This window comes from Euleptes europaea, chromosome 12, assembly GCF_029931775.1.
Source record: "Euleptes europaea isolate rEulEur1 chromosome 12, rEulEur1.hap1, whole genome shotgun sequence".
Lineage (NCBI taxonomy): Eukaryota > Metazoa > Chordata > Lepidosauria > Squamata > Sphaerodactylidae > Euleptes > Euleptes europaea.
This window is the reverse complement of record NC_079323.1, coordinates 26,923,283-26,948,635: the sequence shown is the minus strand read 5'-3', so window position 1 is coordinate 26,948,635 and position 25,353 is coordinate 26,923,283. Positions and strand designations below refer to the sequence as shown.

Here is a 25,353-nt window from a genome sequence, read left to right as displayed (position 1 = left end):
GGCTGTCAAAGACAGGACATTTTGGAGAACTTTCATTCATTGGGTCGCCATGAGTTGGAAGCGACTTGACGGCACTTAATACACGCACACACATGAACTTTTGGATGGTGTTGTCAGCACTGACTCTCCTGCCATTAACTACTGGACAGACTGGCAAGGGTCCAATGTACATGAGGCTGGCAATGAACAGAGCAACAAATGAATGTATCTGACTCACTCATACACCCAACTAAAAGGATGTATCGATCTCTATTTTCATTTTTATACACTTGAAAAATCTGATTTGGGTTGTTACTATTACAGAGGTTCTTTGAAATTTGAAAGTGTCTTCGTTTCAGGGCTGACATTTTAAGCTGTTTTTATTGCCCTTCTCACTCCATGAAATGCTGCATTATTGCCATGTGTGTTGCTTTTGAAGTAGTTCATAGGCACATAAGAAAGGCCATGCTGGGTCAGACCAAGGCCTATCAAGTCCAGTAGTCTGTTCACACAGTAGCCAACCAGGTGCCTCTAGGAAGCCCCCAAACAAGATGACTGCCTGTGTTTCACAGCACCTAAAATAATAGGCATGTTCCTCTGATCCTGGAGAGAATAGGTATGCATCATGACTAGTATTCATTTTGACTAGTAGCCATGGATAGCCCCGTCCTCCTTGAACATGTCCACTCCCCTCTTAAAGCCTTCCAAGTTGGCAGCCATCACTACATCCTGGGGCAGGGAATTCCACAATTTAACTATGTGTTGTGTGAAGAAATACTTCCTTTTATCTGTTTCGAATCTCTCACCCTCCAGCTTCAGGAGATGACCCTGCGTTCTGGTATTATGAGAGGATAAAAGCTTCTCCCTGTCCACTCTCTCTATTACCATGCATAATCATATCTCCCCTTAACCGCTTTCTTTTTAAGCTAAACAGCCCTAAGCATTTTAACCGCTCCTCATAGGACTGTTGCTCTAGCCCCCTGATCGTTTTGGTTGTTCTTTCTGCACCTTCTCAAGCTCCGTGACATCTTTTTTTAAAATGTGGTGACCAGAACTGTACACAGTATTCCAAGTGTGGTCTCACCAAAGATCTGTACAAGGGCGGTATGATACCATCAGTTTTATTCTCTATTCCTTGTCTAATTATGGCCAGCATGGAATTTGCCTTTTTCACAGCAGCCACACACTGGGCTGATATCTTCATCAAGCTATCCACTACCACCCCAAGATCCCTTTCTTGGTCTGTCACTGCCAGCACAGATCCCATCAGTGTATTTGTAAAGTTGAGATTTTTTGCCCTAATATATATCACTTGCTCACATTGAATCACATTTGCCATTTTAATGCCCACTCCTCCAGTTTGGAGAGATCCTTTTGGAGCTCTTCACAGTTTGTTTGTTTTTAACCACCCTAAATAATTTGGTATCATCTGCAATCTTGACCATCTTGCTGTTCACCCCCAACTCCAGATCACTGATGAACAGGTCCCAACACAGATCCCTGAGGGACCCCACTGCTCACATCCCTCCATTTTGAGAACTGACCATTTATTCCTACTCTCTGCTTCCTATTTTTCAGCCAGCTCTCAATCCATAAGAGGACTTGTCCTCTTATCCCATGACTATGAAGTTTGCTTAGTAGCCTTTGGTGGGCGACTTTGTCAAAAGCCTTTTGGAAATCCAAATACACAATGTCCACAGGCTCATTCCTGTCCACATGCTTACTGCCACTTTCAAAAAACTCTAAAAGGTTAGCAAGACGGGACCAAGCTTTGCAGAAACCATGTTGGTTTTTGCTCAGCAGGGTTTGCCCTTCTATATGCTTGACAATTCTATCTTTAATAATGCTTTCCATCAATTTACCGGGAACAGCTAACTGGCCTGTAATTTCCTGGGTCCCCCCGGAACCCTTTTTATAAATGGGTGTTACATTCTCCAGGCCTCTGGTACAGAGGCTGATCTAAGGGACATGTTACATATCATTAGAAGTTCAACCATTTTCCTTTGAGTTCTTGAAGAACTCTAGGATGAAAACCGTCTGGTCCCGACGACTTGTTAGTTTGCTGTTTGTCTACACGTTCTAGAACTTCCTGCTTTGTTACTACCATTCGTCCCAGCTCCCCATTCTCCTCTCCCCAAAACATCTGTTCAGGAAAAGGTATCTGCCCTATACCTTCAACAGTGAAGAAAGATGAGAATTCATTTAATTTCTCAATAACGTACTTAAAGAATTGTTTATTGTTGACATTGATGTGTTTAGCTATATGTCCCTCAAAACCTTTTTTTGCATCTCTAATTGTTTGCTTGCTTGCATTTCCTTTATGCAAGTTTGTGTTTGCTTTTGTTTGCCTCGTTTGGGCAATTCTTCCCGTTTCTGAAGGAAGCTTTTTTTCCTCTAATAGCTTCCTTCCCCTTACCCATTAGCCATGGTGGTGACCTCTTGGACTTTATACTACCTTTCACGACCTGCGGTGTACAATCTAGCTGAGCCTCTAGTATTGAGGACTTGAGTAACCCCAAGCCTTTTCCAGAGATTTAGCCCTCCTAACTGTTCCTTTCAACTTCCTTTTTACCAGGTTCCTCATTTTAGAGAAGTTCCTTCTTTTAAAGTCAAATGTAATTGTGTGAGATTTCCCAGGCAGTTTCCCACATACATATAAATTAAATTTGATGCCATTGTGGTTACTATTGCCAATTGGCTCAACCACATTCACATCCCGCACTAAGTTGCTGGCAGCACCACTGAGTATTAAATCCAGGATCGCCTCCTCTCTCGTTGGGTCCATGACCAACTGTTAAGGGCACTTTCATTGAGGATGTCTAGAAATTTTATCTCTTTGACTTGACTGGAGCATGCATTTATCCAGTCAATATGAAGGTAGTTAAAGTCTCCCATTACTACTTCATCACTTTTGCAAGGCAGACCACAGTCAGCCGGGCTCTGGGTAGGAGCGGGATAGAGAGCTACTGGAGTGGTGAGTGTTTTGTTTCTTTCTTGCTTTCCTTCTGCTGGGGAGCATTAGCTGAGGTTACTGTGCGGGAGGACATTGTTTGAGGGTGTGTGGGTGTGTATAGCTTGCTGTGTGCTTGGTGCAAGGAGCTTCTGGCTCTCAAGGAGAGCCAAGGTAGCTCAACTGGAGGAGCTGAGACAGGCAGAGAGAGAGAGGTGGGTAAGGACTCCAGGGATGCAATACTGTGCTGTCCCCAGCTGCAGTGGAACTGCCCCCCTTAGGATTGCACTGCCCATCTGAAGGAGGTGAAATTTACAAAGCTATCAACACAAGACACACTACAAATGAGCAATAATTGCAGTGTCAGATATCCTACATTGTCGCCTTTATATTTTACATTAAAATATCCTCCAAATTGGAGAGAATTAATCTCCTTTCAAAATGCATTCACATGCATATAGGATGTTGCAGGACTTTTCTGCAGTTTTCTTTGATTGAAATCTGGCTTTGGGTGAGCTGTCATTAAATGTTGCACAGCTCACATTGATGAAGAGTGCAGTGCTGACCTCTGTTCCCATGTAAAGAAAGAACATCGGAAAATGTAAACACAATCAATCCTATTTTCAATCAAGATATATCAGGATTACTGTAAACATTTTTTTTTGCAAAACTGTATTTTTAAAAAACTCATTCAAAACATGGAGCATCTTAACTAACCACAGATTCCAAATTTAAAAGCACATATGGAAATCAAGCTGGGAAAAATATACAATTGCACATCAATAACGTTAAGATTTTGTTGGTATGGTTATTAAACATCTGGTTTTAAATGGAAGTGTTTAGGAACACTATTACAGGGACAATGTAAAAAAGAGATAGTAGTTCTAAGATGTTTTCTTAGAATCTCACAACAGAGTTTGAGCAATTTCTTGTCTTTTTAAATATTTTAGACCACTTTAGTTGGTGTAACAAACAAGTGTGCCTCGTGCAAAACAAAGGGGTTTATTCTTTAATATTGGCATATGCATTTTTCCCTGTTTCTTTTCAATTGCATGACTATTAGCTTTTTCATCAGGTTACTGAAAGAACTGAAGTTTTGAGTGGGCTAGATTTCATTGCTTTGGAAGTCTGGCCACCAAATGGCAGTCTTGCACTGCACTTCAAAGCAAAAGAAAGTGTAAGTCTGGCAGAGGAAAACCTATTCCAAACACGAGAGAATATTAATGTCACTTATTCTGAAACACTAGTATAGAACAGCCTATGATGCTCTGCGCTGTTACAGCTAACTGAGTCTTAAGAACAGATTGTTTTGAAATACCATCTCCTAGCAGTGTGGTGTTTTGTTCTTCCTTTCCCTTTGTATCCTTTTATTGTTGAGGTGTGTGAAATCTCAAGTCACACAACCATATGCTGATGAATTGCCAGGTTGCTCGGGTATTGGATTGCAATAAAAGGAACATTCTTTATAGCATTCAGACTGGATTCAGTTTCCCCATAATGCAGAGGAACTTAATGATGGACGTGACCAAATGGCTCATCATCGAGAGGAAGCATTTAGTGGTTTCATCGCAAGATCTGCTTTTGTTTTAATGATGATAAAAGATTATAAGCAGCATTGGCAGGTTTAAAAAGGGAAATGTCCATACATCAAAGGAATGTTGCAACTGTGGCAACAATATTTGCTTTAATTGATTGTGGCTAGGAGCATGAGCAGTGTCTGAAAACTTATGTTCAAATCTTTCTTTGGACATAAACTCAGTAGTAGATGGAGGAGGAGGGCAGCAGGAAGAGGGTCTGATGCCCACCATGTCCCCTCTTGGCAGGGGAAGGAAAGGAACAGGCTCACCTCAGCTTCCAGCTGACTTGCACCTGACCACATTGTCCAAAGTGGGGACCACTAGTTCATGGCTTCCTCCCACTTCACGCCTGTCTCAGTTGTGAATCACTGGGGCCAGATCATGCTTTCTGAGGGAATGACCAACCAAAGCTAGTAAGAGGTGCTGTGGAGGAGAGCAGAGCCTCTAACTGTAGGCCAGGATCCAGCAACATGCATGAGCTATGAGCCTGCTCCTTTAGGGGGGCATACAACCCCCTCCAGTAAAGGCTGACTCCTCAGTCTTCAAGTAGCTTGGTCACTGACCAAATGCACCTCGGTCTTGTCTGGACTGAGCTTCAGTTTATTGGCCCTCAGCTATACCATTGTCTTCTCCAGACACCTGTTTAGGACTTTGACACACTCATATGACCCAGCTGTTAAGAGCTGTGTGTCATCAGTACATTGGTGGAATGTCATTCCAGATTCCCTGATGATATCTCCCAGCAGTATCAAGTAGATGTTGAGTGGCATTGGGGACAACATGTACCCTGTGGGTCCCTATAGCATAAGTGCCACAGTACTGAGCACAGTGCTCTCCCTGCTGCCATCCCAGACAGCCTCTACAGAAGGATACCATGGCTGATGGTCACGAAAGCTGCCAAACGTTCCAGGGGAATCAGGAGGGGGGGGAAATAACCACTCCAAATAAGACTGTTTGTGTCCCAAACCCAGGCCTGAATCTAACTTGAAATAGGTCTAGATAATACATCTCCTCCAAGACCACCTGCAGCTGTGTAGCCACGACCCATTCAAGTATCTTGGCCATCTCTGTGAGTTTTCCAATAGAGCTAGCAAACTTATAACCTTCCCCCAAATTTTGACCACGTTAATTAATTACTAGTATTGTGTAGCACATAAGTGCAGTAACAATTAGCATGTATTCTTTAGCTGCCTCTTTAGCCAACCAGTATAACATTTAAATATGAGGGGAAATTAATTAGATTTCTTTAAGCATCCTCTGAATCTTTTCTTCTTTCTGTACTGTATTGCATCATTTGTTTTGTCCTGGTTATAAATCCTCTTCCTTCAGGTGAATGTGTGTCTGGCTTGTTGTGCATTCTTGTGTCACTGTCTGCCCTTTCTAAGCTATTAGCTTACAGGTGACACATGTATCTTGTTGAGGCAAGGTTGCCGTCAGCTCTGTTGTCTTGAACTGAGCCGTTTCCTGTTCGTTTACAGAGGGCACTCTTGTAAAGACAACCTCAGTCTTTTCTCACTCTTTGTACATTTTTTTTAAATGAAAAAACCTCTGCTCCAGTGGAAAAAAACTCTTGCAGCTTGATGATGCAAATGTCACCATGGAGACTTCCTCCCAAAAGCAAAAAATGAATTCTCCGCAGTTTGGCTTTCTAAAATGTGTAAACGGGAGATAACTTCTAATGTGTTTGACTAAATCCTTGCCTTGGTAAGGTAACTTGGCCAGGAAACGAGAAGAGGAAGTACATATTTGTCCATGGCACAGGGTGTCGTCGTCCCCCCCCCCCCCGGCGTGCGCATGTATTTGTAAGAGCTCTAGACACCCCGGGGACAAAGCGTGCGTAATGGCAGATTGAAGAAGTGGGTGTGAATAAAAGATTTTGAGCCGAAAACAATAGGAAGGGGTGTGTGGTTTACTTGAAATTGAGGGCATAATTCAAACATGCTGCTTCAGTAATTTTTAAGTGCTAATCTAGATATTATCTCTGTGCAGGAACATAGCTCATCTTTATTCTGCTGTTGTTCATGTTTTAAGACTTACTCAACAATGGCACATTTCCTCTATTTAGTAGGTACTGGCAATGTGCCTGGCTATCCTGACACACAGTAATGAATCCAACAATGCAAAGAAAGAACACACCGCATATGTAAAATGTAGTTCCTGCTGTTATGTTTCTGCAGTATAGTTTCCAAAATGAAATGAGATCAGTCAGAGTTCAGTTAAACAAATTGCTAACAGATATAAAGGTTTATCGAATGATCACAATAGCACATTGGGGCTCTTTGCACGCTTACAAATATATAGATAGCTGGTGTGTCACAGTGATTAGTGTCAACTTAACCTCGTTCACTCAGTAGTTGTAAGGATACAATAGGGACAAGGAGAATTATGTGTGTCCCCCTGAGCTGTTTAAAAGTGTAGGATAAAAATGTAATAGTCAAACAGTTTAAGGTATTATAGGAGACCCAGGTCAAGAGAAGTTATAGCAATCTGGTTTTTCTGCAGGTGTGGTCAGGTTGTCATACTGCATGTGAGGAGGTTAGGAGGTATGGAGTTAGTAGGCAGAAGCTTGGATACACATAGGCAGAAGGGCTTGCCATCTGTGGGGCATAACTTCTTTGTCTCCCCTCCCATTGCATCCCAAAATGATCCCTGAAATGCTGCTCCTGTGGAACAGTATGGGAGGGGGTAGAGGTCTGCATCAGGAGGGAGGAATTGGTAAAAATCTGTTCCATCTATGGAAATCCACTATCGTCCCAAGCCATACCGAAGTGTTGATTGCAGTGATTGGTCCTGCTTCTTAGTTTTAGAATTGGGGTGGGGGGGATAAAGCCTAATTTTTTAAAATGTATTTGGTGCCACAGTACTTAGCAGCTATTGCCATAATCAAGGTGTAAGTCAAGAAGAAGAAGAGTTGGTTTTTATATGCCGACGTTCTCTACCACTTAAGGAACAATCAAACTAGCTTACAATCACCTTCCCTTCCCCTCCCAACAACAGACACCTTGTGAGGTAGGTGAGGCTGAGAGAGCTCTAAGAGAGCCATGACTAGCCCAAGGTCACCCAGCAGTCTTCATGTGGAGGAGTGGGGAAACAAACCCAGTTCACCAGATTAGCATCTGCCGCTCATGTGGAGGAGTGGGGACTCAAACCTGGATCTCCAGATCCGAGTCCACTGCTCCAAACCACCGCTCTTAACTACTACACCATGCTGGCTCTCCAAACTATTTCCATAATGACCTCCCTCCCTCCACTGTGCCTTAATTGAACCACTATTCTGTAGTGGCACACTTCTTATCTAGGTGTAACGTTATCAAGGAAGCTGAGATGCTGCACGTAAAAATCCCACAGTCTACATTCTGAGTTTTTGATAACTGACCTGCTAAATTAATTGTATTTGTTTATGCTTGTGTATATGCTTCCTTTAATGCTTTGTGGCCCCAGCGGTGACTGGGTGGCCAGATGCTGGGTAGGTAACTGAGACAACACCATGAGTGGGTACAACAGGCTACAACTTTATTGTTTACAGTTGCAGAAGTTTGGCTTTGGTTTGGCTTGGCATAGCACAATGGATCCAGGGCATCGAGCAACCTGCCTGTCGCTCAGTGAAAACCCGTTCCTTAGCCCGCCTGCTGAAGGGAAAGTACCTGGAATAGCAGCTATATGGGGACACCTGGGTGCAGACCACTGTGTGATCCCCCACCACCTGGGGGTGAGGAGATACTGGCGGCCCCCAAGCGGGGCATGCCTGCTTAAGCAGTGCCCCCAAGACCCTTTAATGGGGACCCCAACTGAGATGATGGGCACACAGTCCAGTCTTACCCCAAAAGGATCCAGCCCAGTGCCAAAACCACCTAGCAAGTTGTGACAGTAGTAAACAAAGGAACAGAACAATTGAGAAAGATGCAACATAAAACACAGACCGTACAATGAAAAACCAGCAAAACAAACCCATGCCGCTGAAGAGAGGGAGGGTTGGGTGGAAAGTAGGTAAGGCCGAATGCTGACCGGTCAAAGCTGTGTGGGATCTGGAAATGCTAGCACAGATGGCGCCTGGCCCAGCAAGCTGCCCCATCCTCGCAAGGCAAAAATGGGCCCTCCACTAAGTCAGGGACCGTTTCTTTATGCAGACAATAAACAACATATCAGAGAACCTGTGTAAGAACCCTTCATTTTTAGCTTCTTTTTTTTTGCAAGCTGTTTCCCAAGGAATAAGGAGATGAAAAGTGTCTATTACCATAAGTAGCTACTCCTGATCATTTCATGTCCTTATGTAGTTACCCAATCCTGCATTAGATATTATGCTCTGTAGTCAACAGCATGTTAAAAAAGGTATATTTGAATTCTTCAGTTAAAGGATTCATTCTCTCCCAGTGTGTTTTTATATGCCTGTGGAGGATACGCCAGGCAATAATTGGCCCAACCTTTTTATGACTTCTCCCAGTTCTCCCTCAGCCTTTATTTTCGTTGTTGAAATACAGGCATTGCAAGTGTAGTAGCTGTCCCATCTCTCTCTGCCTTGCTGTGCTCCCCCTCCACCCATATATCCACTCATCATTTAATAGGTATTTTCAGTAGATTCCATTCAGATCTAGATGTTGTTGTTACAAGCCACATACTGAGGTAGATCAGTGATTCACTTCTGCCTTTAGATATGATTAAGTCCAGATTAATTTCCTACTCTCCCCCTCTACATATGTCTGACATGTTTTACTCTCAGGGTGCCAGGGTGCCTTGACCATGATTGGCATTAAGCTTCTGCTTTCTTTGCTTGACTGAAAAAAGACTGTAGAGCTAGGTGCCCTTGTCTTCTGATTCCCCCCCTTTGTATTGTTAATGCATACCACTGAGTATCATTTAAAGGGTCATTGTTAATTTAAGTCCTGTTAAGATAGAAGGTTGACAATACTAATCTAACTTCCAGCCCATTCCTGAGAGGAAGGGCTGCGCCGGTGACTGGAGGCAGCACAGCCATGCTGCCTCCAAAGGAGGTCCGCCCCCCCCCCACCCCATGGAGGCCAAAACCTTCTTCTTTCCTCACAAACCCGTGCAACTGCTCCATCTTGTGAAAAAGGAAAGGGGGCGTTCCCGGGCTGAAAGGGCTTTGGAGGCTGCCTAAAGGCAGCGCCCCCCCCCCAACCCTGCACTGGAACACCCAGGGAATGCCCCCAGGAGGATGGCGCATAGAAGTGCGCCATCTGGACGCTGGCACGAGGCTGTGCCAGTGTCCCTGAGTAGTGCAGCCACGGCAGCGCCAGGTGAACAGTGTCTGGGCCTCTCCACCAGGGTGCAGGCCAACCTGGGCAGCGTACATAAGAAAGGCCCTGCTGGATCAGACCAAGGCCCATCAAGTCCAGCAGTCTGTTCACACAGTGGCCAACCAGGTGCCTCTAGGAAGCCACAAAAAAAGACGACTGCAGCAGCACCTAATATAATGGGCATGCTCCTCTGATCCTGCAGAGAACAGGTATGCATCATGACTAGTATCAATTTTAACTAATAGCCATGAATACGCCTTTCGTCCATGAATATGTCCACTCCCCTCTTAAAGCCTTCCAAGTTGGCAGCCATCACTACATCCTGGGGCAGGGAGTTCCACAATTTAACTATGTGTTGTGTGAAAAAATACTTCCTTTTATCTGTTTTGAATCTGTCACCCTCCAGCTTCAGCAGATGACCCCGCGTTCTAGTACTATGGGAGAAGAAGAAAAGTGGCATAAGTGGCACGGGCACAGGGGGCACGAACACCAGTGCAGCCCCTTCCTGGCCTCCAAAGGACTTATGTCCTTTCAGGTCAGGAATGGGCTGTTAAGCATTTAAATTGATCTTAGGTGAAAAACTGTAGAAACAAATTGCATCTCTCAATTCTGTTCACACAGTAGGTTAGAACAGCAGGGCATTACAAAACAAAACAAGATTTCCCCCCTCTTTCAGTCAATACATCATAACAACCCTTTACACTCCAGGCTTATGTGTCTCTGCATAATCACAGAGGACAACTGAAGTTAATTTAAATCAGGAAAAATGCTTCTGAATAACCAGGAATTCCTTTCATATTTGGATAAATGCCCATGGGACTATAATGTAGTCTATACCAGTAAACAGATTGATGGGAGAGCATAAGCAATTTGACCATGTAATGCAGTTGAATACCTAGATTCTCATCTTTAGATCTGGGGCAAGCAAGTTAGCATATCTATACATTTACAAAGGCTGTAGTTTGGATAATCCTAAATTAACAAAGTGTAAAAAACAACAACTTTGGGATCCCTGATAACGTAGACAAGTTCTTGGACTGTAGGCAGCGGGTACCAGGTAGGGAAGGAACAACTGGAAGCTTAGAATACCGAAAAAGAGATTGATCTCCTACATAAGTACTAGAATGTTTGGAACATGAATAAATAGACAGGTGCAATTACAGAGGCTTGTACAGGGATATAGTTCTAAATTTTGGGCCTCCAGATAGAACATGTTTATTTCAACTTAATTGTACCAGGTCCACAAAATAACATGTAAACAGTCTTCTGCTACTTTGCTTGCTGAGTTACGCTTCTGAAACAATAGGCTGCAGCCCTGTATATATTTTCCTGGAAATGAACAATACTGAACATGATGGAAGTTACGTCCGAGGTAAAGAGATGTAGGATTGCATCAGTCACTGAGAGACTGTTGTTTCCGTTTTATGGATGAGGGATGGAAGCTGAGGACCACTTTTACACTTGATGTTTGCAGTCAAGGGACTGCTGCTTCAGATCGTTCCTGTGATGGGGATTGTAATATGGAAAGCACTTAACACCAACACCTATCTGTGACTCATCTACAGATGTAAGTCCTCATATTATCTTCATCATAGAAATTTATTGTGGGTGCGTTCTGGCAAACTACAGCAAAGTCAGAAGCAAGACTAAAAGACTGCAAACTAGAAAGAAGCAGTAGTAGTTAGACCAAATCACAGCACATCAAAGCCCCACTTACAAATAGTAGTTTGTTAAATCCAGTTTCCCAAAATTATATATTATATATTTCAGCACAAAGGCTGAAATAAGATTCCTGTTGTGTTTAGATGAAAAGTTCTCCTGGTGTGTGTGCCGTCAAGTTGCTTCCGACTCATGGCAACCCTATGAATCAGTGTCCTCCAAAATGTCCTGTCTTTGACAGCCTTGCTCAGTTCTTGCAAATTGAGGGCTGTGGCTTCCTTTATTGAGTCAATCCATCTCTTGTTGGGTCTTCCTACAAGGTTCTCCTACAAGGTTAATAAAATATTGAAGTAAGCAGTTTGAAGAGGATATTCACAGTCTTGCAATCAGGAAAGCAATGACATAGTTAGCAGTTTTGGGGTGCAGCATTTCAAGTGGGTGGGGGATACAATTTCCACCACTCACCTCACAGCCTCTTGCATTAGATCCGGGTCGTGTACATTTCCCATACGATGCCATTTGTGTTTATCCCTGTAGATCAGGTTGAAATGTACTTTGCCAACAGCAAATGTATTTAAGGACTTTCAAAGCCAATTGAGTACTTAAACAAGATACTGTTTAAACTGATAAAAATACAAGGCTTTTACCTTATATTTTCTGTTACAGGAGTTTGGCACAACATGGTTAAAGTATGACCATTATCATCAGGACTGTAGCTTATGGCATTCTCTACAAAAGTGTTTTAAGTGTTGTGTAATGCAGTGCTTTAGAAGGTGTCTACCCCTTATGAATCTCAACCATTTTCCCATGGAAGCTTTGAGTGTCTTTGAGATTGTTGCTGATGTCATACTTCTAATTTCTTATTGCAGGTGATGTGCCTTCAGGACTTTTTTGGCGATGACGACATATTTATTGCCTGTGGACCTGAGAAGTTTCGTTACCAGGATGACTTCTTGCTAGATGAAAGTGGTAAACAAATTGTGTTTTTGCATTGGCTTAAATTAAGAATTTTTAATATAAACCTTTCCTTTCCTGTGTGTGTGTGTATATGAGAACTAAGACCATATAGAACCAACAGAGTGAAATCAAGCCACTAACGTTAACTACTAACCTAGAACATGATACATGTTTCTTTCAAAATCCTTGCAAATAGTACTGACTATTGATTAGTGGAAAACTAAAGGATTGTGAAACATTACTCATTATGCTAGAAATGGGCAACATGTTGTAGTGTTGCTATATAACTGATCGGTAGTAGGAGGGTCTACACTTGCTTGTTTAAAAAAGTCTGCTAAGGCCTTTTATGCAGGGAGGTTTCCCTGTGGTCACCCCCTGCTGACTGCTTCGTAGCTTACCTTTGATGATGCATGCATTTTCCACCCATCAGAGGTCGCCTAGCTCTCCTCATGCGTTTTGCCCACATTTTTCAGATTCTGGCTAAAACAGCATCTGCAAACATGGGCAAAACATGCGAGGAGTGTGAGGCAACCTCTGATGGGCGGAAAAGGCATGCATAATCAAAAGGAAGCCCTGAAGCAGTAGGCGGGGGTGACCGTAGGGAAACATCCCTGCATAAGAAGAAGAAGAGTTGGTTTTTATATGTCGACTTTCTCTACCACTTAAGGAAGAATTAAACCGGCTTATAATCGCCTTCCCTTCCCCTCCCCACAACAGACACCCTGTGAAGTAGGTGGGGTTGAGAGGGGTTTAAGAGAGCTGTGACTAGGCAAAGTTCACCCAGCTGGCTTCAGGTGTAGGAGTGGGGAAACCAACCCAATTAACCAGATTAGCGTCTACCACCCATGTGAAGGAGTGGGGAATCAAACCTGGTTCTCCAGATTAGAGTCCATTTCTCCAAACCACAGCTCTTAACCATTACACCACGCTGGCTCTAAAGGCCTAAGCTTTAGTTCCATGCAGTTACATGCACACAAATCTTACATAGAATTACAGAACTATTACAGAACAAACATTACTATTAAAGGATAAAGAGCAGAAGTTGGTTAAAAAAATGAAAAGACACAGAGAACTGATCTCATCTTAATTTGCTGGCATATCTTGGGATCTGGTTCCCTGTGCCAGTATTTGTACTTTACCCTCTTACTGGCAATTGGCATAGATCAGACTCTCATGGCTCAGATGCCTCTTGGAGAAAAATAAGGCCACACCAGCGAGCAGGAAAAAACAAGGGAGAACAAGGGGTAAGGGTTAGAATGTATTTAGCTCTTTTAGATCCCTACTCATTCAGCAATTTGCTTCATCAGGAGATCTAATATAAAATACAATAATGTTTTTGTTTCATACCAGAATATCATACTAGAGACTATGTAAGGCTACCTTATGCTCAGATTGTTCATTTGTGTATTTTATGTTATTTTAATTTTTAAAGGAGTAATGTAATTACTCCTTGCTGGGGGTAAAGGGAAGATGACTGGGGGAAGCACTGGCAAACCACCCTGTAAACAAAGTCTGCCTAGTAAACGTTGGGAGGTGACTTCACCCCCAGGGTCAGGAATGCACAGGGGACTATCTTTACCTTTAATGTAATTATTAATATGTTATACATTTTATTTAATCATGATGGGTAGCCGTGTTAGTCTGTCACTAGCAGTAGAAAAGAGCAAGAATCCAGTAGCACCTGAAACACTAACAAAATTTCTGGCAGGGTATGAGCTTTTGTGAGCCACAGCTCTGAAGAAGTGAGCTGTAGCTACGAAAGCTCATACCCTGCCAGAAATTTGGTTAGTCTTTAAGGTGATACTGGATTCTTGCTCTTTTCTACTACATGTTTTTTGAGTCTATGATTGCATTTTGTGTTTTATATTAGATCCCCTGACAAAGCACCAAGGGATCTAGAAGAGCTAAATAAACTCTCAACCTTGCACCTTGCTCTCCTTCGTCTTCAGACGCCTCTTGAACAGTATAATCTATCAGAGTTAGAAGTGTCACATTTTTAGTCATCATGTTTCATGTTTATGCACCAGTGGCAAAAGGAGGAGGGGGAAATCACTCATAATTCCTCATCTGTTATGATTTATATAATGCTGGCTAATGTGTTAAGTAGTTTTTTGGCTGTGCTTTGGACAGCAGACACTGCTAGTTGACTCGTTCTTGCCACACGTCAGAAAAAGACTCTTGTGGTAGAGAGACATTGAGCTAGTTTCTGGGGAATTTCTCAAATTATGCCTGTTTTTGAGTTGTGACACAAAGACACTAAGAATCGTGTAATATCAGAACCTGTTGTCTATATCTGAGGAAATAATTTGGGGTATAACTTAAATAACATTCTAGGTTCTGTATATGGTATCTGTAGTATTTTAAAAAATGTTCTTACCTAGCACATGACCTACGATTCACTTTCGGACAGTGGATTGAGGGATTTAAGGCTCCCCCTTCTACCATTTTTCTCATCTAAACCAGAGACAACCCTTCCCACACCATTCTTAAATATATCCATCTCCTTGAAAGTCATGATGAATAAGTAGTACGCTGTCAGAAATATACTAAAGCATAAATATATAACTAATCTCTTTTATTTTCAGCCACTAGAGGCTTCTTAATATAATCGAATACTTACACTTGAAAGGCACATGAGTGTAGCAATCCATGTGCAACTTGTATAACCGTCATTACTTGCCTCAAATTCAAAGAGTAAGGACATTTATGGGTTAGGGGGAGAAGGTTAAACAACAGTTATGTTCATCCCACAAGATTAGTAAGGTAAATGTTGAAATAGTTCCTGTAGTTTGGGTAAAATATCTCAGTTTGGGCACACAACTTCATAAGTTACCAGATTCCTTCAGTGAAGGCATATTTCACATAGGACAAGATTTTGCTAATTCAGTGCTGCAAGAAAAATGCTAGTATGCCATGAAAATTAAGATGAATTACATGACTGAAGGCTTCTGTCAGCTTGACGTACCCTTCCTGCTGTTTCTCTGCACAGTTTACTTCTCTGGGTTCCCCTTCCTCCAATCAGATTAAATGAGTAGGTGGTTAATTCTGCAGTGTGTCTGCCTTGGTTTGTTGGGATCCAGCGGCGAAGGCTTCCCAGTAATTATTTGTATGTTATTGTTCCATGATTTTTTTCAGTCAAAGGTCAGTCCCAGAACAGCACCTTACAAAGAAACGTGTGTGTGTGTGTGTGTGTGTGTGTGCATGTGTGGTGGTGGTGGTGGTGGGGAGGGCATCTACTGATGATTGTCATTCTTAGCTCTTGCAAGATTCTAGAACAGAACCTTTTCAAACGTCACGGCAAGGTACTCTGCACCTTTTCAGATCTACTGAATATACATATTTCCTGGAAGGAATATTTATTTATTGAAATAGTTATAGCCTGCCTTTACCACTGCTAAATGACAGTTCAAGGTAGCTTACAAATGCAATTACAAACGGCAGTACACAAATATATTTTTAAATGCAGAAGTACAAACAATGGCCCTAAATCTATCTCCACCACATACTTCAATTCAGTAGCCTCTTTCCACAGGAAGGCTTTAAAGAGCCTCCAGGTCCGTCCCAAAGTGGCAGTGCTCCTGAGATCCTCTGGAAGGCTGTTCCGAAGAACAGGTGTCATGGCTGAGAAGAAATTCACTCATGTTGTGGCAGATCCAATGATACTTCAAGGATGAGACACTGAAGGGAGAACCCTACGTTAGTGCACATGCTCATGCAGGGAGAGATGGTCTTTCAGGTACGCAGTTTGCAAGATATGTAGGTACGAACCAGCATCTTGAATGTAATCCAGAAACTAGGGGTGTACATTCAGCAAAGTTGAATGCAAACACCCCCCGAAAAATACCTTATCAGTATTCTTCGGGGGGGGGGGTGTTATTCCCACCCAAATGGCGGCAATTAAGGGAGCCAAAAAGCAGATCCCAAATAATCCAAATATTTTTTGGCATTAATTGGGCCATTTCAGCCTGCTGTCAGTTAAAAAAAGGTGGGATCCCTTCCCTCTCCCCCTCCTTCCCTCTTCCCCTCATTTGCCTGCAGCCTGGCTGGGTCTTGAAGGTGGCAGATGGTGCAGAACTGAACACTGGTCTAGGCCAGTCCCAGCATTCAGCTCTGCACTGCTGCCTTTGAATTCCAGGTGGAGTTCAGAGGCAACAACACAGAACTTTTCAGGTTTGGGTTTAATAGAACAGACAAATTTGAATATTAAAAAAAAAGTTAAAATGGAGATTCTGCTTTTTTCGGAGTTTTTGAAAATTTCCAGGTTTATTAAACCTGAACCTGAAAAATACCGGGGAGAAGAATAGCGCACACCCCTACCAGAAACAAACAGGCAGCCCCTGTAGGTGATATAAAATTGAGGTGATATGACCTGTGCTCTAGTTAGTAAATCAACATTGGTTTTCTGTACAATATAAAAGTTTTCCTTCAGATATATGTATGCTGGTTTATTATAACTTGTAGAGTTCTAGTTGTTGGTTTGTATTTCCATGTTTATCCTTATGAATTAGAAGAGATGGCTACTCACCTGTATGTGTACCCATGTTTTATATCTTCAGGTTTACCAGTAATCCCTATAGTCTGAGTTATTTTATTTGTTTGAGTTATTTTATTTGTCTCATTTATTGCAGTTATTTCCCATCTTGGAACATTGGGTTATCAGGAAGCCTCCTATATAGGCAGCAGTCTGACCTGTAACTTCAATAAATTTTCTGTGTCATGCATAAACATTGCTTCAGTTCATGCTCTGGGGCTACTTGGCCCCCTGGAGACACATATATGAGAAACATTAGATTTTAATATGCAATATACGTGACTTTCTGGTTAAGGCCTTTGACTGGTATCTTTCAGGAGTTTGGTGTTATGATAATGGATTTTGCACTCTCCTTTCCTCCAGATTGTAGAAGTAATTCCAAAGTGAGGAAACTGTCTTTAATAGTCCAATTGATATCCTGAGAGCTTTGTGATCTTGGACATAATTATTCAGCATCCCTTATGTCATAAAAGCAATTTTGCCCTTATGATGCAGAATAAATTGAAGACAGAAATGCTAAGCAACTTTGTCCAGGTTTTTCACACAGTCCCAGTTACCATACCACCTATTTATTTATTTACAAAATTTATATCCCTCCTTTCTGCCCTTACAAGGACTACCAAGGAGGCTAACAATTTAAAAGATGTATGATAAAATACATTGTAAAACCATTAAAATAAACCCTCTCCCAAACATGCCTGTCAAGAAATTGGCCTTTTCTAGCCATTTCTTGGCCTTTCAGATTTTGGTTCAGGCTTTTGAGCCTAGTCAAGTTACTGAAGACTCCTCTCTGGGAAAGAAATGTCCCGATGACTTGCAGTTTCAAGAGAGATAAGGGATGAGATGGAGTTAGGCAAAGGTGCGCGTGAGGTTATGGTAGGGTTGCCAACCTCCAGGTACTAGCAGGAGAGCTCCTGCTATTACAACTGACCTCCAGCCGATAGAGATCAGTTCACCTGGAGAAAATGGCTGCTTTGGCAATTGGGGTCTATGGCATTGAAGTCCCTCCCCTCCCCAAACTCCACCCTCCTCAGGCTCTGCCCCAAAAACCTCCTGCCATTTGTGAAGAGGGACCTAGCAACCCTAGGTTATGGGTCTAGGAGCTTCAAGGCTGGAGACCCAGAGGGGGGTTTGCACACACATTCCATCTCATTAGTGCAAGGAACTCTGTTCATGGGTAGGTTGCTTGATTGTGAGTACATACCAGCTGCAGAGGTACATGGTCACGTGTCTTGGCATCACACCTGATTGTCCAAGCAGGATCATTCCAGCAATAGGCAGTCTGGCATAAAGGAAGAACATTCATTCTAGCTTGATCTCTTTGGGTCTGCCTTCCTTCTTGCCGTCCTTTTGACTGTAGGTTTGGCCTTGTGCGGCCAGAACACCTGCTTCTTGGATTCGTTGAAGTTCTATCTTGACTCTGTACCTTCAGTCTGACAAGATAGCATCTGGGTCAGAGGACTGAAACCTGAATAAGTATTCTAGGATAGTTGTTTAGTTTTATTATTTTTTACCTGCTTTGCACTGCTTCTATATTTGTATACTTTTGCACATTTATTTTAATATACCTTATTAATTATACTCCTTTGGTGTTATTTGGGTTTTGGGGCTTCGGTCTAAACCCAGTACCTTGGTCTATTTTGGCTACAGCTACCAAGTAATTGTTTGTGGAATTCAACTTGCAAGTGTCCTACATTGCAGTGCTGACTTCTTGATTAACACTTGGTGGGGCTGGAGACTTGGTCTCTCTGAGGGTTAGCTTAGAAGAGCTGGTGGTGGCTCGTTACCCTGAACCATGAGGATTCACTGCCCAGTATTGTGCATTTTGCTCTTGACCTTCACCCAAAGCCTTCTTGTGGGACAAGGGGGCTTTGACTATACATCATTAAAACAACTTTAAAAAGAGTTTTAAAAAACAGAGTTAAACATAAAAACATTGGTTAAGAAGGAGAGATCAATGAGGGAATGCCAAATGAAACAAAAAGTGTTCACCCACTGGTGGAAGATGGCAATAGAAGGCGACAAACAAATCTTCCTGGGGGAGAGGGTTCCAGGACTCTGTTGCCATGACCAAGAAGGCCCTCTCCCAGGTTGCCACCCGCCTAATCTCAGAAGGTGGGGACACCCAAAGCAGGGCCTCCAAAGATGACCGTTAGGCAGGTTCATAAGGGATTAGGTGGTCCTTCAGGTATGTTGATCCCAAATCATATAGAACTTTCAGTTAGTAGCTGCCTTTTAAATACCTGTTACAAGAGCTTTGCACATATAATTTTAACCTTCTAGCCATACAATGGTTATGGTTGTTTGAAGTGGTAGCCCTACATGACTTAAAGAACTTGTGTGGAAAGATAATGACAGAAGCTGTTGGGATTCCCTCTTCCCCCCCCCCCTTTTATTCCACCAGAGTAGAATGTCTAATAAAAATTGTGCATAGGCTTTCAGAAACTTACAGTTCAGATCAGCCTGTTCTAGACTTTTTCCACAAAGGGAGGCAGAATGACCTTTGAATAGAAATTAGGTTTATATATACTGTCCTTTTACAACAACACTTCTACTTTCTGCATATATAGGTTTATTGAACCCTGACTACTGCTGAATTTTCCAATGGAAGCTGAAGCAACCTTTTGATGTGTGACCACCACACATTGTATATAACTGTTATAGTATATAACTGCCTGTAACTATGGGCTCAACTGGATATGTATACTCCATTAGGTTGAGTATGTCTAGTTGAAATGCTGGAAATCTATCATCTCAACATATTTAATTTTATTGAAAAGCAACTGAGAATGGGTTACCGTATTTGGATCAAGGATCCAAAAGGCACATGGGGAGGGGGTTCCACTTTACCAATTGAAATCACTAACATCCCCAGGCAGTTATTAGTCCCAACAAGACTAGACATTTTCACTGAGCTATCCAACATGGTTCCAGGATCTCTTCCCTGGCCATTGAGTTTATCTCCCAGTAGGAATGAAATGTAGCTTAAAGCCACATATAACAGGGTTTTCACTAGTTAAATAAAATGTGTGAAAACTACTTTAGAAAATAGCTTGAAATCATTCAGTCTCTAAAGCTAAGTCGATCTTAGACTATCTGGTTCATGACTGGTGACAGCCCAATGTATTCCATTCACCTTAGAGGAAGTACAAATGTAACCAGTGAATTCTACTCCTTTGAATAATTATTTCACAAGCTAGCTATTTATTCTTTTCTCATTGATCTGAAGGTTTAAAGTCTTTTTTCAGTACTTCATTGTTCAGGTGATAACTTCTCACACATTGTCCTTCAGGGTTTGTTCTAAGGCATGTTTTCAAATTTTGATTTTGAACGTTTCTATATTGTGTGGACATCTCTTGTAATTAATTTTTAATATAATATTCATTATTTAGGAATTTAAGCTCCGTAACCTTGGCGTAATTATTCATAAGTGGCTTTATTGTATTCCCTGTGGCTAGAAACTTTCAGATGTCTTTGGAGGAAATCAGAGTCTGGACAACTTGCATCTGAGGATATGTTTTTGCAATTATATTAACTGACCTTCAATTTTATGCTGATGTTGAATTTTTCTAATGTATTTTGAAGATAAGCGGACCACTTTCAGTTCATTGCTGAGTTTGAAATATGGCTGCCTGGAGCTCTGCACTAAATGAATAAAAGTTTTCCCTCAATAGGAGGTTCCCCTTTTGTATTAGTTTGTCATGTTAAAGCAAGTGGCTTCCTACACTCCATACCTGGATATACATTCTGTGGACTGAAAGTTCTGGATAAGCACACGTTATTCTTCCTGAAAATGTCCTCCCATTTTTCCCCTATAATAGCAGTATCTTTTCCAAAGAGAATCTAATTATTCAAAATCCATAATTCATTAGCTTTCAGAAAGTGCCTAACTTTCCTGAAGGCATTTGAGGATAATATATTCATTCTTAATATTTATTAACTTTAAAAAAAAATCTTATAAAAACAAACCACAGTACATTAGTTGTGAGAAGTGGAGGGAAAAAACTCACTGGAAGAAAATTTAAAATCTGGTTACTTCTGAAATAGTTTAATAACCTGAAATTAATTGATGAACATTTCATAAGGCCTGACAGGGCTTTATATGAGCTAATTGGATTAGGGGGGGACAAAAGCAGAAAATTCAGGAAGAGGCTACAGGATTTTATGTTTGAAGTAAGAATTTGTTCTTTGACCCCTTACTGTGTTGTGCCCTATAAATTCAACCTCTGTCTGACAGTACTCTGAGATAGTACTGGAGTGTACCACTTGAGATGACTGGAGGAAAATTATGTTGTAAAATGTAGTCATAGTAAAACAAACTCTCCTCAAGTTGAAAATAAAACAAAATTAGTATGCCAAAATGTGTGATGCCAGACAAGCTTTCTCCTTGCTGTTCTAATTTATATTTGCAGGAAGCATCTTTTACATTGGAAGAACATTTAAAAACGTAATTCCCCACTTGGAATATTAATCATTCAACACATTCTTCCACCTTAGAATTTTACCACCTCAGTCCGCTGCATGTGAAGGTCAGGTCCTAGATAGAGTCTGGAGTGTCGTCAGTATGTCTCTTTGGCATTCCTGCCATTGAGGGTTGCCAGTCCTTTGCCAGCAAATGCCAGATTTTGGGGGTGGTACTTGGGAGGGTGGCGTTTCAGGGGATGTGATGTGAAACTCTAGGAATTTCCCCAATCTCTATGGTATAGATGGAGGATGTGATAGGGTGGAGGTTTGGCGAATGTAATATAATTTCTGGGTAATGCCATAGAAATCCCTCCAATCTCAATGGTCTTTACCATTTTTTTTACCCCACCTTTTTCTCCCACTCTTCAAATCATAGTGGGCAGATGGCAATCCTTCTACTGTCATAAGTATAACTGTACTTCATGACTAACTTTACTCCTAGATGGGAATGCCGCTAGAAGCTACAGGACAGTCAAAGTAGCAAATGTTTAAAATATGCCCCCTTACTAAAGAGGATATTTTATTTTAAAGACCCTGTATTATTTCCTCACTGTGAATTGCAATTGAGTGCTTTTTTATTAGCTGCTTTTTCCCAATTTGGAGGGGTGCAGCAGACTGATTTGGTAAAATTCCAAGGTGGTAGATTGTGTTGCATGATTATTCCAAGTGGGGAATTACGTTTTTAAATGCTCTTCCAGTGTAAAAGATGCTCCCTGGAAGTCTGTAGATATTGGAGGAGAGAGAATGCGCAAGGAGATTTGTGTCCAATTCTCCAATAAGAAGCAAGACATACTTTCAAATATTTTAGCCTATGGGTGGAAGCCATTGTTGTGCTGATGTAAGGCATCCAATAGCTTTGCTAAGTGGCTATAGTTTAATGCAGGGAAGTGAGACGAACTTTTATTTAATATATTTGTGTGTGTGTGTGTGTGTGTGTGTAAAGTGCCTTCAAGTCACAGCCGATTTATGGCGACCCCTTTTGGGGTTTTCATGGCAAGAGACTAACAGAGGTGGTTTGCCAGTGCCTTCCTCTGCACAGCAACCCTGGTATTCCTTGGTGGTCTCCCATCCAAATATAACCAGGGCTGACCCTGCTTAGCTTCTGAGATCTGAGGAGATCAGGCTAGCCTGGGCCATCCAGGTCAGGGCTTAATATATTTACCAGCTGATAACTATTGTTGAAGCTGCTGCTAAAGTCACTGAAGTAGGATGTGCAACGAACAGCAGCATGCTAAATTAATGTATCATTCTTGACTCCCAGACTGTGAAAGGCATTGTCTTGTGTTTCTGCAGGTTAATCTGAACAGCAGCACAGCAGGCCATTTTCTTTTTGTCTGGTCAGTTGGATTCTATAAAATGTTGTAGACCATCTCATTTTATGCTTGGGCTGACCTCCCTGATGCAACAGTAGGCTGGGTCCTGAGGTGCCTTTCGATTAAGTCTTCCCACGTAAGAGGGTCATCGGACCCAGCCCATCTCTTAACGTTCCTTCTGTGCCGGCATTCTCACAACACTGCTTTCACTGCACATGCATGTGATTCCTTTCCTGTACTGGTATGTGACTGAAAAGTATTGGCCCAGCTTGATTTTCTTTTGCTTCGCACCCTCAGTTCTGTCAAATGGCCAAAATGATAGAATCCTTGTCAGGTCAATAAAATTCTGGCTGGGTGAGAACCCTAAATGAGTCATGATTAAAATCTACAGAGATGAAATATTCCATAGTAAAGGGGTAAAAACAATGCCTGTTTTGCTCATCTTCAGTGGATTAGTCAACAACAGTAGCTGGTCTTCTATTATCCCTGCCATATGACTAGCATATATGACCCCCTGTTGTTATACCCTGTAGCTACTTTCCCATACCAAAATAATATCTGCATTGCAAATAGAAGAGAGAACGCTTGGTGTAGGATTAAAACATAAAGGCATTTATTTCCATCCTATGTTGTATGATAAAACTGCCTTCTAGTCATTTATACAATTACAGGGTTCTGGTGACCTTGGTTCCAAGCTCTCAACAAACTCAGACAAAGCCTGGTAAGCCTGTCCCCTAACTGATGCAACTACAGGCTTTTCCTGTGTATCAAGTAAGTTCTTGCGGAAGGCTTCGAAAGTCAAATCGACTTGATGCAAGATCTTATCTTGCATGGGGCCCAATGGGTCAGAGACCATGAGCACTGTTTGCCATCCAGCTGCCGCCTGAAGTGACAACACCTTCGAAGTTCCCTTGCAAGACCACAGGAGATTCTGGGTTGTGCTCTTTGTGGAAAGCAGCCGGATCTGAGCCAGTGTGGGCAGTGTGAGCCTGGCTGCCTAGCCCATGACTCAATGTACCCCTTCCATTCTCCATTTACAGGAGTCCTGTTAGGGAAAAAAATTGTTGACAAGCCAATCTCCTAGCCCTGACTAAATTACCGGAATTTGTTGCAAGACATAGAATCATAGAGTTGGAAGGGACCACCAGGGTCATCTATTCCAACCTCCTGCACAATGCAGGAAATTCATAGCTACCCTCCCCCACACACACACACCCAGTGACCCCTACTCCATGCCCAGAAGATGGCCAAGATTTCCTCCCTCTAATCATCTGCCTAAGGTCATAGCATTGCTGACATTGCATTGCTGACAGATGGCCATCTAGCCTCTTATTAAAAACCTCCAAGGAAGGAGCACTTACCACCTCCCAAGGAAACCTGTTCCACTGAGGAACCACTTTAACTGTTAGAAAATTCTTCCTAATGTCTAGACAGAAACTCTTTTGATTTAATTTCAACCTGTTGGTTCTGGTCCGACCTTCTGGGGCAACACATCCCCTCTCAGTATCTCCTCTTCAGGCTAAACATTTCGCCTTACATAATCTGAATTGGCCTTGCATTATTTTGTTCATTTTAAAGCATGACTAAATCACACATCCATCCTGAGAAACATAACTCCCAAAACCAAAATGTCCAGCAATGATCCACCACTACCACACTATTCTCTAACCCTTCTGTTCTTCACTTCCCAGTTTTTGTGGTGAATGCTAGTAGCATGCCCAAGGCAGTTGGTAGAAAATTCTCAAATGTAGGTGCTTGACATGCATAATTAGCAGGTGGTTTTCAATATGTAGACAGGGTATCCGGTTCCCGGGAGAACTGGAATGTAGCTGTCCTACTCTATTGGCATTTGTGGTTTTCAGTACTTTTGTGTCTAGCAACAATCTAAGGAGCTTCTCACATGGAATAATTGTGTACTAATTCTGTGTGTGGATATTATGCTGTGACTATTCTAAGGTTTGCTAATTGCTGGGAAATGTTGCTGTTGCCATGGTGCTAAGAGGATGTATGTGATAGGTCATAGAGTGGTGATTTGAATTTGATATTTCCCTAAGTAATGTTACACTTTTGTGGAATTATCTGTGGCAGGAAAGGGAGCTAATATGAAATCCGAGGGCTTTTTAAAACTAGCATGACAGTTCGGCCCAGTCATGAAAATACATTTTAGGGCTTTTTAAAAGAACTGAGTAGATATGAAGGAACCAAGTTAAATTTTCTTTGTTTTGTGCCTATTTTAGTCTAACATAGAAGCTTTTTTGTTTTTAATTCTCTTGAACTTGCTGACTCAGGATAAGGAAGCTGGATTGCAAAAATTCTAGGGAGCTGTACATACTTTTGGAGGGTGGATGAAGAAGAATGGTGCTGATTCATTCTTCTGTCAAACTGCTAAGCTGCTTCCCCTGCTGCTGTCTTAGAAAAGGGACAATTGTTACATTGCGACCGCCTTGTGCAGGGCATAGAAAACATTTGCTTGTGGCAGCGGCCACAAAAGGCAACTGTAATATTAAGAAAGCCATGTTGGCATTCAGGATTACTTGAAGAAACCAGCTAACAGCTAGCGTATACCTCACCTTGTTTCTGAATCAATTCTGTGTTCTTTCAGCCTTTGAGTCAGTAAATTAGCAGTTCAGCATGTTCAAACTGCATAGTGCTCTTTGTAAAAGGAGTT

At 42.0% G+C, this 25,353-nt stretch overlaps 1 protein-coding gene across 3 annotated transcripts in view; it reads left to right on the top strand.

The window, feature by feature from the left end:
- DCLK1 (doublecortin like kinase 1) overlaps positions 1–25,353 on the top strand; it is a 222,570-nt gene that overhangs the window by 74,009 nt on the left and 123,208 nt on the right. For all 3 annotated transcript variants that reach the window (XM_056858370.1, XM_056858371.1, XM_056858373.1), the window contains exon 3: positions 12,290–12,389. In XM_056858370.1, the coding sequence (XP_056714348.1) occupies positions 12,290–12,389 (100 nt within the window). The remainder of the gene's footprint in view (positions 1–12,289; positions 12,390–25,353) is intronic.